This window comes from Lampris incognitus, chromosome 10, assembly GCF_029633865.1.
Source record: "Lampris incognitus isolate fLamInc1 chromosome 10, fLamInc1.hap2, whole genome shotgun sequence".
Lineage (NCBI taxonomy): Eukaryota > Metazoa > Chordata > Actinopteri > Lampriformes > Lampridae > Lampris > Lampris incognitus.
Genome location: NC_079220.1, coordinates 48,085,670 through 48,099,931, shown reverse-complemented (window position 1 = coordinate 48,099,931; position 14,262 = coordinate 48,085,670). Strand labels below are relative to the sequence as shown.

The 14,262-nt window shown below is 48.5% G+C and overlaps 1 protein-coding gene across 1 annotated transcript in view; it reads right to left on the bottom strand.

Annotated features, from left to right (window-relative positions):
- adgrl1a (adhesion G protein-coupled receptor L1a) overlaps positions 1-14,262 on the bottom strand; it is a 149,864-nt gene that overhangs the window by 16,935 nt on the left and 118,667 nt on the right. The window contains exons 6-17 of the mRNA XM_056288563.1: positions 13,020-13,227; positions 12,538-12,802; positions 11,369-11,696; positions 8,069-8,362; positions 5,864-5,967; positions 5,228-5,413; positions 5,005-5,043; positions 3,600-3,780; positions 3,361-3,483; positions 2,066-2,277; positions 1,779-1,952; positions 939-1,148 (exon numbers count right to left, since the gene is read on the bottom strand). Coding sequence (XP_056144538.1) covers positions 939-1,148; positions 1,779-1,952; positions 2,066-2,277; positions 3,361-3,483; positions 3,600-3,780; positions 5,005-5,043; positions 5,228-5,413; positions 5,864-5,967; positions 8,069-8,362; positions 11,369-11,696; positions 12,538-12,802; positions 13,020-13,227 — 2,324 coding nt within the window. The remainder of the gene's footprint in view (positions 1-938; positions 1,149-1,778; positions 1,953-2,065; positions 2,278-3,360; positions 3,484-3,599; positions 3,781-5,004; positions 5,044-5,227; positions 5,414-5,863; positions 5,968-8,068; positions 8,363-11,368; positions 11,697-12,537; positions 12,803-13,019; positions 13,228-14,262) is intronic.

The window sequence follows — 14,262 nt, the reverse complement described above, 5'->3', positions numbered from 1 at the left end:
GATCATGCTATTCCCCCCCCCCCCCCGAACAGGCGCCCCGGCCAACCAGAGGAGGCGCCAGTGCAGCGACCAGGATACATACCCACATCCGGCTTCCCACCCGCAGACACGGCCAATTGTGTCTGTAGGGACGGCTGACCAAGCCGGAGGTAACACGGGGATTCGATGTGGCGATCCCCGTGTTGGTAGGCAACGGAATAGACCGCCACGCTACCCGGACACCCCCCTCAGTTCATTTTTAAACTCATGTTGGCATGCAAATTTGATATTTCGATATTCGAATTTAGCCTGACAGCCCTTGTAGTTGTGGACTTTTGCAGTGTTAACACTTTTTTCTGCCCCCCCCCAAACTGCTGCTGCCTTTCTTAAGTTTAAAGTTAATGGAGAGTGGTTAAGAGGAGGATGGAAAGTGGCTGCTTTGGTTGAGCAGCTGCTCCCAGCTTCTTGTGTGAGGGAGCGGAGCACTTTCTAAAGTACAAGTACTTTGTCTGTGTGCTGTACACCGGAAAGTACTTTTCAGAAAAGCACACATGTCACCGACAACCTTTTTTTTTTTTTTTGCAGAACACAAATCAAATCGAAGAAACGATGGGAATTCATGGTAACCTCAATAGTTTGACAGGCTGCACGTACTCCACTGCCAAACACCTACCAGTCTCCTCTGTGCCAAGGAACATCTACAAAACCCGAACCAGCTGGACTGTGTGGCATCAGGGTATCTCTTGTTTGCTTGTGTAACCTACACTTTCATCTACAAACGGCCCTACATGTTATTCCTGGCTGGACAGAGCATTCATCACTGGCAAAAAAAAAATAAAAATAAAAATGCAGAGAAAAAGAAAGAAACGCTGGCCCCGATAAGGGCTGACAGGCCCCTTTGTGAACGAGACCCTCTTGCCCTGGGCAAATACTAGCCTGGCCTCCAGCGAGAAACTCACGTGGTACTGGGTCTTGTCGATGCCAATGAGAAAAAGCAGCTCTGCGATGAAGAGGTTGATGCAGAGGTTCTTGTGGATGGTGTTGCGGTCAGTTTGCAGGCCGCGCAGGAAGCAGAAGGTGGAGATGCAGATGGCCAGACACACCAGGGAGATAACGATCCCCACCCAAGTAATCACGAACAGAATCAGCTCATGCATCCGGCCCGGGTACTGAGGGACAGGTACCGCAGTATACGTATGTGTATTTATGTGTGTGTGTGTCAGCATGAGAATGAGAGGCAAAAATGAAAGGGCAGGGAGGTACAAGGGAGAGTTGGAAAAACCGAGGAGACAAAGGAAGGCAAATGGCATGGGGAGGACAGATGGATGGGAGAGAGGTAATAGAAGAGATGGAGGGGGGGGGGGCAAGGAGGGAGCAGATCAGCAGGACAGAACGAGAAGGGGAGAGAGAGACAGGGAGAGAGAGCAAGATTGCCTTATTTAATATTTGTAAATATATGCAGGTAGCAAAGGTGTAGAGACAAGAGACAAGACATCTTGCAAAGAAAAAAAACAAAACATGACATTCAAATTCGACTGAATGTCAGCTGCAATACCAGGACATGAATTTCTAAGTGTGCACCTCACGGTGTCGACAAGAGAGAGGGGAAAGGGAGAAATTCAAAACAGCAAGCAAGTCAGACCAGAGGGTGTTTAAATGTGTATATGTGTGTGTGTGTGCAAGAGGGACATGGTCTCCCCCCTCCCCTCCCCCCGTTCACCTGAGCATCACTGAAAGTAAACGTTACATCCCTCGCCATGGCTTGTCTGAATAAGTTAGTTACCCTCCTGTTTCCTTACGTCGGGTTCGTGGTGAGCCATGAGTACGGCAAAGTTGGTGAGGTGGCTGCAGGAGCAGGTTGTGTGCGTGCTGTTGGTGTCCAGCAGCCTGCAGCCCTGCGACGACCACTGGCCCGTCATGGAGCGCTCCGAGTAGTTCCAGAAGGAACAGTTTGGATTGAAGTGGTCCTCCAACTGGGGAGATTGGGGGGGTGGGAAACAAACAGAGGGATGATGGGAAATGATGCTGGGCCGTAATGTGTTAAGTGTGTGACAATGGCATGAGGAGATTAGTATATCTTTGGCACCTGCAGGTGTTTGAGTGTGAAGACCACCGGCTCGGTGAGGAAAACTCTACTGGACTCCTTGTTGATGGAGGCGGCGATGACGTGGGAGTTGACTGCCAGGCCCCGCCCACCTTGTCCTGGCCCCGCCTCGAGTTCCATCTTCACCGTGGCATTCTCAGTGGACAGGAAGGAGCCGAGGTTCTTATAGAGGACAAAGACTACCTTCACTTGGCCTGAAGATGGGAGACAGCAGAGAAAGAGAGGTGGTGGGTAAGGAAGGAAATAGAGAATGGGAGGGGGCAGGCGGGAAAAAAAGGGGAAAAAAGTGTGTTTGCTATTCAGAGATAAAGGCAGAGAGAAAGAAGAAGAGGTGGGGCGGTGGAGGGGAGTTGGGAGGGGAGGGAGGGGGGGGCAAAAGTCCAAATAGAGAAATAGGGGCATTATATGGTAATGGCAGAGAGCAAGGCAGAGATAGAGAGCGGGAGAGAGTGACAGGGCGAGGAAGAGGGAGACAGAGAGAGAGAGTTAGCGAAGGTTAGAATGATGGTAAGGACCGTTTCATTTTGACTGGTGGAAGAGAGCGAGATTTAATGTGGAGGGCGATGGAACATTCATCCCTCAAGCATTCACAGATCTCTTATTATTCCATATGAATATTTCATGTGCGTTTGTTTCAATCATTCTAATCTCGTTCCCACTGCAGAGCCGAGCGGAGACAGAAAACAGGAGGGAGAAAAAAAGGGTGAAAGGAGGGGGTGGCGGCGGTGCTAGGGAGGGGAAAGGAAGGAAAGGGAGAGGCGGGGGAGGGAAGGTGGGTGGGGGTAGGAGGGTTTTGAAATGAGCAAGATGAGAGAGACAGGGGTGGGGTGGGGTGGGGGGTATAAGATGGCGCAGAGAAGGAGCAAGGGAACGGAACGGGGGGAAGAGAGAGAGAGGAGAAAGAGAGAGCGGCGAGATTGCTCTGTCAGGCTGGAGCCGATAGACATCTACACGCCTCCCCAGCTATTGTATTAAGGCTGCCGTTGAGAAAGGGTGGGGGAAAAAAACCATCATCAAGAAAAGAAATTGTATCAGCGCTTTTGTTAATCTGATTAGCCTATTATTATGAACTAATAACTTAGGCAACGGCATGCAGATTGTCTTAAGATCGCATGAAATTGCAAATGGATGCATCAGAGAGTGCGCTCTGTGGGAGAAACTCCATTTCTGGAGCCCAGCAGACAAAAGGGGGCGAGGGGAGATTAGGGCGGGGTGGGGTTGCGTATGTGTGTATGTGTGTGTGGGGGGGCTGACTGTGTTGAGATGGGGATACTGACCGTTGCGGCTGTACTGTTTGACTGTGGAGGCGGACAGCTGGATGGCGCTGTCACTGGCGTAGTTCTGCGGGAAGGACAGGTCATGTAGGTCCATCTCGGTGTTGAGCACGTGAACCTCCAGATCTGACGAGGGGTAAACGCAACACAAAAGTGAGCAACGCCGCACCGCCGCGGACGCAAACATCCATCTCCAGGTCTGTCCCTTGTCCAGTGTACCCTTTTTCGCCGGTGTCTCTTACCAATGTTGGCGGCCCGGTCGGAAAAGCGGTTTCCATACATGTTGTTGGCCAGCAGGAAAGCTCCTTTTTCCAGGACGTCTAACAGCATGGTGGCCGTGTGGGCCTGCTCCGTGCTGTTCATGTCTTGCCACGACTCCAGAGCCTCGGAACGCAGCAAGTTGTCCACTGTCTGCACCACCGCCTGCCACATACAGGGGGCGCAGTATTTAACATTACCTCATGGCCAAAAAGTACTCAGTCACTACTAGTCTACTACTATATCCTGGAAGCTGGCTACTCCCCTGCACTACATTTATTACTGTGCTATGTCAGACATATTACCATTCTATTTCACACTTACAATTCATTTAATGGCAATTTTGATGGTTTTATCGGCTATCCAATTTATTGGAGTAGCCTGCTTGATGAATCATGTAATTCTCTTGCTCAGGCCTCTCAAAATGAAGGATTGAGTGCGGGGTGGAATAAGGAGCATTGCAGCTACAAAATGAAATGGGGTTCAAATGCACTTCTCACCATCACCGAAAAAAAAAAAGAAAAAAAAAGAGGCCCTTTTTGGTTCACCCCTGCATTAAAGGTAAGATACTGAGCCACACTTCGAGCCAATGTAAAAAAAAATAATGGCGGGGTTACACACCACACAACAGTCTTCTCACTAAATCTGGCACCAACCGAGATCAGATGATCTAGTGTCATATTACAGTACTGGGAAAGACTGCGGGCTGCAGGACGCAGCATTTCATCATTACACCAAAGCATACGCAACGTTTTTCCATGCTATTAGACTACGGCTCTCTCAGAACCACAAATATTGCACAAATATCGAAAAAAAAAAAAGAAAAGTGTAGCACAGTGTCCTAACACCAATCACGGTTGCCTTTCAAACTATCATCAAATCGTGTTTTCTCCAAGCGGGTTTGGATACGGCACATTATTGTCCCACAGAATAAAGCCGGGATGATAATGCACGGTGAGGCTCCACGACGACGCAACAAAGCTGAGATTATGTCACCGGAAGATGACTTCTGCTTGCGTTAGCCTGACCCATATTTCAGAGATATGTCCACCAGAAGCCGTACGGAAACTACAAAAGCAGCTCCTCTGCCTCGGAGAAATGCCACACCAACATTTAAATACTGTACATCTGATCTGCCCAGAGTTATGGTAAACCTTGGTCGTGCAATTCCTCTGCACAAACCAGAAACACTATAAATTCTCCCTCCATGATACCAAAGGCTACATTAATCATAATACAAAGCGCAAAACATTATGCCACAGGAAGAAGAAATCACATCGGCAAACCCGGTCTACTCGAGGATTTATCTTCCCGGCATTATTCTAAGTCACAGAGCAGTCGTACTCCAGGGGCATGCAAAGCAGGAAGATAAAAGAGAAGAAAAAGTACCTGGATGTAGGCCCGGCAGGTCCGCTCTCGCTTTTGGAGCTAAGGGGGGGGAGGGAGAAAACAAAGCCTTGACTTCAGCGGCGAAACGAGAAACTGGAAATTAAAAAAGTCCCTTTTCCTGGTGTGCTACGGGGGTAATTTTAGACTCGCCTTGGCGTTTTTCTTTTCAAGTGTGCTTTGAATACAGACTGTGTGTGTGTGTGTGTGGTTCTATGTGCGGCACCTTATTGTAGTTGCGTGCGGCTGACTCCTTGTTGCCAGGCCTCAGGGCCTGGAGCTGGGCGTCCAGGATGTCCAGCAGCTGCTCCATCAGGCGCACGGAAGAGCTGACGTCACCGGCGTGAATACGCCCCCGCGTGTGGTTCACCAGCTCACCAGCTATGTTGGCAGCATTCTCACCACTCTTAATCTACAAACACACACACACACACACAGATTTATATAAAACTCATTAACTTGATTCTCAAATGCAGGCATATACTGCGGCATTTTGAGACTGCGAGGCAGAAATTGTGCTGGCAGGTTCTTCATAAGCCATGGATAATCATGATTTTTAAAATAATTTGACCTAGCTGTAATTATGGGTATATTAGTCAAAGAGGAGATTTAATTAAGTATTAAAGTGGATGCCTCATTATGAAGGGCCAGCTGAAACGAGTCTGTATTTCAATCAGGCCAACCTCGGAGGTATGCTAATATGTGTGTGTGTGTGTGTGTGTGTGTGTGTGTGTGTGTGTGTGTGTGTGTGTGTGTGTGTGTGTGTGTGGAGGAGGACAGGGAGGCAGGTAGGGTCAGTGGGGGCACAGGGGAGGGGATAGAGCCCCAGCCTGGGGACGGGGGGGGTGGCCCCGGGTCTCACCTTCTGGGCCACCTGGTTGACCCAGGGGGAGGTGCAGTTACTCAGGTCAGGCCCCCGCGGGTTCCACATGACCTGGTCCGCCAAGCAGTGGAAGGAGGCGATGCCTGGAGACAAACGGAGGGAGAGGATTCGGGGAGTGGGAGGGGGGATAATAAGCATTGAGTTTTGGGTAATTAAAGAGAAATATGAGCAGGGGAAGGACGAGCAAAAAAAAAAAGAAAAGTCCAATTGATTTTTTTTTTCCCCTGAGAAAAAGGAATCAAAATTAATGTTAAAAATGCAACACTTCAAATGTTGGAAGATGTTGGAAAACGTGTGCTGGAGAAAATGGGTCAGAAGTGGGAAAGGTTAAATAATGGAGAGTAGGGCAGGGTGTGTTGGAGAGCGAGAGAGAGAGAGAGAGAGAGAGAGAGAAAGAGGGAGCGAAAGAGGGAGAGAGGGGGGGAAGGTGGAGTGGGAGGAAGGGAAAGGCTTTCAAGCTGTTAGCCGCAAAAAGGATGGTTATAAAAGAATACACAAAACACACTCACAGGACCACAATGTAGACCCCCCCCCCACACACACACACACAAAAGTCATTACCATCAGGTATGATCTCTTTTTGGTGAAAAGAACACACCTCAAGGGAAGCACTTCCACCAAACCTCATTTCCAGGTTTTTCTTTTTTTTCTTTCAGTATTTAGTTAGCAGGGTTCAGAGAAAGGACACTACGCAGGAATTAAACCGGGGAGGGTTTCGCTCTACTCCAGTATTCTCACAAGAGTGGAGACAGCGAGAGACACAGAGAGGGAGAGAGAATGACAGAGGGAGAGAGAGAGAGAGAGAGAGAGATGAAGGAAACAGAATGGAAGAAGAGATGACAGGGTCAACGCAGCATCACTTCACAGCCGTAGAAAGATCAGAGCGGACGCAGGGTTGCACTTCATACAACCCTCATTCTTTCCTTCTTGATCTCTAATATTCTTTTATCTCTCTCTCTCTTTTTACTCTTTTTCTTGACGCTCTCCTCCATCCACTGCGGATGGGTTAGAAAGCTCTGCCAAGACACGGCAGTTAAGCCAGCTGCTGATTTAACGGTACCGCCGTTTCCAGGAAGAGGCAGGAGGCGCTGGTAAAGGGAACTGGGAATGGGATGGAGATGCTTCTTTTTTTCTTTTTTTTATTCCATGAGACTAGAGAGAGCTGTTTGATGGCGACATGTTTAGAGGTATAGAAGCTCGCATGAAGGGAGCTGAAGCTTGTGTTGCCGGGCCGTTCATTTCATTATTCGCCACTTTCGCTTGGCTATCCCTGTTTCTGTGGGAGACGGGCCTTTCATTCGCAGAAGACGGGCTTTCATGGTGGAGCCCCAGGGGACTCTGCCTGCTGGTGGGACCAACACAGGGACAGAAGAGGAAGAGGAGGAAGAAGAAGAAGAAGAAGAGGAAGAAGAATACAACAGCAGGAAAAAAAACGAGCCGGTGCAAAAACATGCTGATTCCACACAAACGCACATGTGCAGACACATGCAGACACACCTCACAGTCTACACAAACAGCAATGCTGCACATTTACACTTACACTGGTGTGGGCTATATATGCATCCACTCAGCAAAAAAACAAGACATATAGTATGTTTTTCCATTCACACACTGGAAAAAGAAGCACACACTGTTCTTTTGTGCAACAGAAAAAAAATTTGCACACATACTATACAAACACACACACACACACACATTTGCGCTGAAATATATTAAAAAAAATCAAAATCGATTTGTTTCTTGCGATATGTATTGAAATAGTAAGAGTAAAAAGGAGCCACATAATTTCAACAGACATATGCAGCTATTAACTTTCAAAGCCCCAGTTTCAACAAAATTTATCACCATCAATAAATGGGGTGATTTCAGAGGGGGAAATAAGGCAGTTGTCTAAGGAGTCATTAAATCAGACTAAATTATATTATTTGTCAGACGCACTTGGTATTTTTTCTGTATTTTTCTTCAAGAGTGGTCATAATAAAGTGGATCTTGCTAGATCTCATTTTCTGCGAAGCAACAAGAGCTTAAACCAAACATGAGCGATGGACCCAACCTACCTTACACCTCGTAAGTATTACACATATGTATAACAAGGTTTAGATTTTGAAACATTGAATTGTTCCACCCCAACACACGCGCACACACATGCATGCACACACATGCATACACACACAATACCCTTACCAAGTGATCCTTTGGGACACGGCCGGTCTACTGTGTCTCCTCTTTGTGTAGTGGGCCACTGGACTCCCCTGGCCACTCTGGCCTCACACACATGGAGCTCAGGGCCCTGGGGCGGGCGGGGCGGGCGGCGGGTCACAGGCACTGTGGCTGTGATTGGCCGGAGGTCAGGGCCCTTGTTGATGGAGCCAATGGGGCGTGAGGTGGGGGCCAGTGGGCGGGTGGTGGCAGGGCTGGCGCTGGAGGTGAAAGGCCTGGCTGCAGCAGTAGTGGTCACTTGGGTGGTGGTCAAAGGGCCTGGATTGAAGAGCGATAGAGGAGGGTGGAGAAGAGCGAGATAGAATGAAGGACAGTAACAAGACAAGAGACTCAGTGGCACAGAAACGCCCACAAAATGAATAAGAGTCCGAGAGAAAGAGAGAGAGGGGGGTATTAGAGAGTATTAGAGAGTTATAAGAGGATACAAGGGATTTTCAGGGTAGAGGAGCAAAAGCCAGCCCGAGAAAGCCAAAAGAGATCAAGAGAACAGAAGTGAATGGCATGGGAATATAACATGCCTTTCAAAAGACATGTTCAAACGTTAGCCCGCCAATAATTGGGGTGACAAATACTTTTTGAGCCTCTCAAAGCTCCCAGTGTCTTCATATCACTCCTCCCTGCTCCCCAGAGGAAGAATGGGACAGGCACAGGAGGCTCAAAGATGGAGAGATAGCATCATCAGAAAACAGGGAAGAGGTAAATAATTGATCAAATATACTGGAGAAGAAACATCCGCTAGCAACCAAACTTAATGTGACGATAAAAGCAACACATCGCAACTAAAAAATCCTAACTGATCAAACGCTGAGGTGGCTCTCAACTCCGTGGGTGCAGCCACATGTCTGTCTCAGTATCTTCTCTCTCCGGGCCCCTGATCCTAGCTTCACTCGGACGGGCCTTCTGTGGCTCAGGCATGCACCAAAACCTTCCACGGATATCGATGGACTGTTAAAATGTCAGCGTGGAACACTCGTCTGCCCTCTTTCTTATCACTTGAGTTTGCATTCAGTCAGCATGGGCGTTGACATACAGCTCGGCAGCAAAATACCTTGAAGGTTGTTTACAGTGGAAAGTTTGCCGTTTCCTGTGAGGCACCCAAGTCAGAGCACAAAAGAGGGTACAAAAGAGCTGATATCTAACAGTTGCCACCAAAAATTAGGCTGTGAAGTCTTAGCTGGGTTTGGAGCCCTGCACGGGACTGTTTTCTTAATCCCGCTCCCGCTGGATTTGTGACCATTACCGCCCGCTCGCGCAACCATTCTGACCATTCACACCCACACAGTAGTGGATCTAGAGATTTTTTCCTGGGGTGGCAAGACTGTGTCCCAGAGGTGGCAGCTGCCACCCCTTGCCACCCTGTAGATCCGTGCCTGTGAGGGGGAGGGGGATTCTAAATCGGCGACTTCTGTTTGAGATGAGTTTGGTGCGGGTCCGCCATGCATGTACATAAAATATACTTTAAAAACATATTATCTGATTTATAAATGGGGTGGCAACAGGGGTGGCAAGACTGTGTCCCAGAGCTGGCAGCTGCCACCCCTTGCCACCCTGTAGATCCGCCCCTGCACCCGCACAACAGAGTTCCATTAATTTTTGTGTCTTCTCCCGTTCCGTAGGGAAAACACGTTATTTTACTGTGTAGTATTAATAAAGAGACTGACGCCTGCAGTGTGTCTGTGCTCGCCCCTCGACGTGTCTGGATACAGCGGTTGGGGTGAGGCAGAACATCTTTTACATCAAATTTGCCATATTGAACAAAGCCTTTCCTGGTGACGAAGTCATATGGCCGAATGTCTACACAGCAAATTGCGACACATTTCTCGACAGTCTCTTGTTTAATATGTGCCGGAAGAAGTACTTTATCTCTGAAGGAGAGCTTACTTTGACCGGGGAGAACCTCAACCCAGAGGTGCCAGATTTGTGCCCGTTGTGGATCAATACTTTTGCACATTTGTCGCAACTAACAAAGCCCAGTTTGTTTCCATCTTTGTCAGTATAACAACTGAGAAGATTTTTCCAAATGTCAGATTTGCCTTGCGTTGCTTTTGTATTGTAATGACCTGCTTCGATCTTCTTTTCAACTTCATTTGTTGACTCCATCCTCATGGTTAGCGCTAGCTAAATCCCACGACCTGCAGTTTATGTTTTGACCGCCCGCAGCAAAGTTAAGACTGACCGCTCCCGCGACATTTGCGTTAAATCCCAATGCAGTTCTCTAGTTGGGCTCATGAATAGTGTTTTTTTTTTTGGGATGCATTGGTCAGTGGTTTTCCTTTTTCGCCAGCTTTTCCAGCTGTCTAATCAATGGGCTTTTTCAATGGCAAAGGTTTAAAAACAAATAATAATTAACTACCTTGGAAAAATTGAAAACAGGCACTACTGTGGGTCCAATCTCGTGAGGCCCAACATCAAGACAATAAGGTGAATTGGAAGTCCAGGGAAATTTCAATCTCAATGTTTTGATGTTCCCTCCTCGCTAGCTTCCAGTAGCAACATTTTAATTGGCCACGCTGGCTGTAAATTACTGGCACTCTGAAAACTCGTCACAGAAATTCAAACCATCACTCACAGCCCGTCTTGTGCTCAATTTTGATTTTTGTTATCTCCACCCCATCTTGTCTGAGATGAGCAGAGAAGTTCACCCTGGTCGAGGTCGCTGTGGGTTTTGAGGATCATAGTTGAGGAATGCCGGCAATCCTCAACTATGGTCAAGGACAATAAGGTGACCAGTGTTGCCTAAAAAGATGGCTTACAAACTCAATTATCAGCACTTGTCAGCTCAGAGACCAATCTGTGCGGCATGACTAGGTGTTCCTTACAGGCTTAGGAGACATGGGTGGAATACATGTTCATGCTGTTGATCATTCAGCTGCTGTTATGACCTGCTATTCATTCATACCCCTTCAAGTCAATACAGGGTAATGGATTACTTAAGCAGGAATTGAGTGGCAGGCAGGGAGACACCCGGGACAGGTTGCCAGTCCATCACAGGGATCAAATACACTGATCCAAACTGACAGATAAAGAAGAGTCTCTACTTAACCTTTCCTGCAAGTCTTTAAACCGTAAGAGTACATCAAATAAACGGAGGGTGCACATGGACATTGATCACAGAAGGACAGGGATCAAGCGTGGGACCCTCTTGCTGCGAAGCAACAGTGTTGATAACCACTGTGCCACCAAGCTGCTGTTAACTGGCCCTATAGCATGCAAAAAGGACAAGCAAAAACTCCGTCTGCAGCTTTTTCAGGGAGCATTGCTGACCTGTGGTGGGGTCCGGTGGTCCGAATTCCAAGGGGTACCGCAACACGTTGTAGTTGTTCCAGACGTAGAGCTGGTTGTCTCGAGGGTTGTAGTCCACGGAGGAGACATACTGATAGGGGTTGGGGAAGGGAATGTGGACGGGCTCTTCGCGGGCACGGTTGGTGTTGTAGGCGTAGAGCACCAAGTCCCCGCCAGCCTCGCTGTCGTCGTCCTGATAGACGGAGCGCACTGCATACAGCACGCCACAGGCCATGAAGGCGTTGGATGCCAGCCTCTTGTCGAAGCTGGTCTCCCACGTGCCCTCAAAGCGCAGGGTGTAAGGGTTCACCTGCGGAAAAGAGGAAGTAGAGTCTCATGATTTATGGGTTCAAACTCTAGAAACCGACTGGCTTGAGATCAAAATAATTGCCTTGGATAGTCAATAAAACATTGCGTTTTAAATCGTAAACGCGGATCCGCCCTGTTAGATCACCGTTTGCGGTCAGGAGGATATCTGAAGGCGTTTTAAACTGAGCTGGATCTCATGAGCAGTTCAAGGTGTCGTGATTTGTAAACTACACCACCAAATAAAACACGCTACGTTTTATTTGAGTTATTATCCGGGTGGGTGAGAAGTACCGGAGGAATTACACAGAGAGGTAAACAACTCGGTGATACTCTCATTTTCTTGCAATTTCACCTATATCTAAGCTGCCAGACTTTGAAGCCCAACCTCTGAAATCTGGGATGCTTATGCTTATGATAGCTTGTATGCTAAATAAATAAAATGTTTCCGGGGGGGGGGGGGACTTGCTCCCTTGATCACTGTTTGAAGCTATAAGGTAACTGGTCCTACCCTCCCACAACATTTACAACACAAAGCAAAGGTTTACCTGTCTTTGAAAGATTAGTCCTGGATCTGTGATGGGATTTGATCGAAACCCCGAGCATTTTCAAATGATTTCATGTGAGTCATTTTATCTTTTTTTATTAACACTGGCTTAAAGTGCTTCTGATACTCTCAGATCTTTTTTTTTTGCTGCTGGTAATATAAGCTCAGTAGTAATCCATTCTTGTGCTCCCGATGACCTCCCCCTCCCCCCAACTGCTCAGATGAGTTTTGACATAATCCATCTGAGGATTTTAACCCACCACCACCACCACCTCTCCGTTGGGGACTCCGTCTTTACCTGGCTGACCACCAGGCGTCCGTTGTTGGCCTCAGTGGCGTAGATGACCCAGAGGCCGTTCTCATCCACAGCCAGGTCAATGTCTGACTTGCCTCCCCAGCGGTAGGGCGACGTGTCGTGGTAGTTGGCGTTCGTGATGATGGCCTCGCCGCTCTTGATGCGCGTCCGCAGGTCATACTTGACGATGTTGCGCGTGCGCTCTTTGTTGTAGAACACAGCGCCGTCATACACCACGAAGCCCGTGCCGTCCACACGGTTGGGCAACCTGAGGGGAAGGGGGGGGGGAAAGTATTCACACTAGTGGTAGAAAACGCCACAGAGACACTTTCACGAGACCCAATCCATCCAGAGCCTCTGCGTGACACCTGACAACACAGTGGGACCCTTCTGCTAGCAACAGCCATAGCCACAGCGCCGAGCCAATAAATCAATACTGTAGCAGATGCTATTTGATCATCCGGGACAGTCGGGGGCGCCCTCACTTGTAGGTGGTGGTGGCTCGGCTCTGTTTGAAGTCCTCCCAGGAGGCATACTCGTACAGCATGTCGGTGCGGTAGGGGGTCCAAGGCATGACGTACAGGCGGTCTCCCGACTGCAGCGGGTCCTTACACCACGCCCCCGACTGATGCTCCGCCTCCTGAAGGGAACTGGCCGCCTGCACCCGTAGCAGGGTCCCCGGACACACAAAAACTGGAGCAGAGGATGGAGAGGTGGAGGAAGAGACGGGAGAGGGGGAGAGAAAATGTGAATGAAAACAACGCACTGCAATATTTAAGATACTGTGGCTATGATATGGGCAAAGTGAATGGGGGAGTAGAAAATGCAAAGGGGGAGGGGCTATAGAACAAGAGAGAATGAGTACGATGGAGGGGACAAGAGCGAGATGGGAGAAGATAGAAATCTAAGTTGAGAAAAGAGAGGAACAAGGCAAATAGCAGTTAGAGAACGGCAAAGAAAGTTGGGGGAGTGGGGGGTGGGCTGTGAGGTACGTTATCAGATTCAAAATGAAGGAACGTATGAAAGCTCATTTGTAGAACATCAGCATTGTGGTGGGAGAGCGACCGATTATGATAAATGGGAGATTTCTGGCTTTCGCCACCGCTTAGCGGTGCTTGCTAATCTAATTTATCTTGGCCTACTTTTTATTTGATTGTGCCTTTCCTGTTTCAAAGGCCTCCACTTCCTTACTTTGCTGTCGGGTGGTAAAACAGTAATTGCGGGGCTTGTTTTATGAGGACAGATATTTGGCTCTCAGTCAAGGGTAATGCCTTATAGAAGAAGCTACCCAGGGGTAAAGCAACGAGTTTGGCAAGGCCTTCCCTTATGCTACTACAAACCATACCCATACCTACACACACACACACACACACACACACACACACAGACACACACACCTGCAGACACATACAGACAATACCTACTCCAAAAAGGAAGATAGATACATGGACACACACAAATACCTTGAGAAGCTCCCTCTCTCTCTCTCTCTCTCTCTCTCTCTCTCTCTCTCTCTCTCTCCACACACACACACACACACAGAACATCTAAGCCGCGGGTGGAGGTCATCCACTAGGGACCGGTGTAAATTGGCTGGCTGACGCACTGTGTCCCAGCCAGACAGAGAGGGTGCCCTGGGACCGCAGGACCTGTCAGGTGATCTATGGAGCAGGCCCCTGGCATCTTCACCACTCTGACATCACAGGGGAGTGTTTGAGGCAGAGAGAG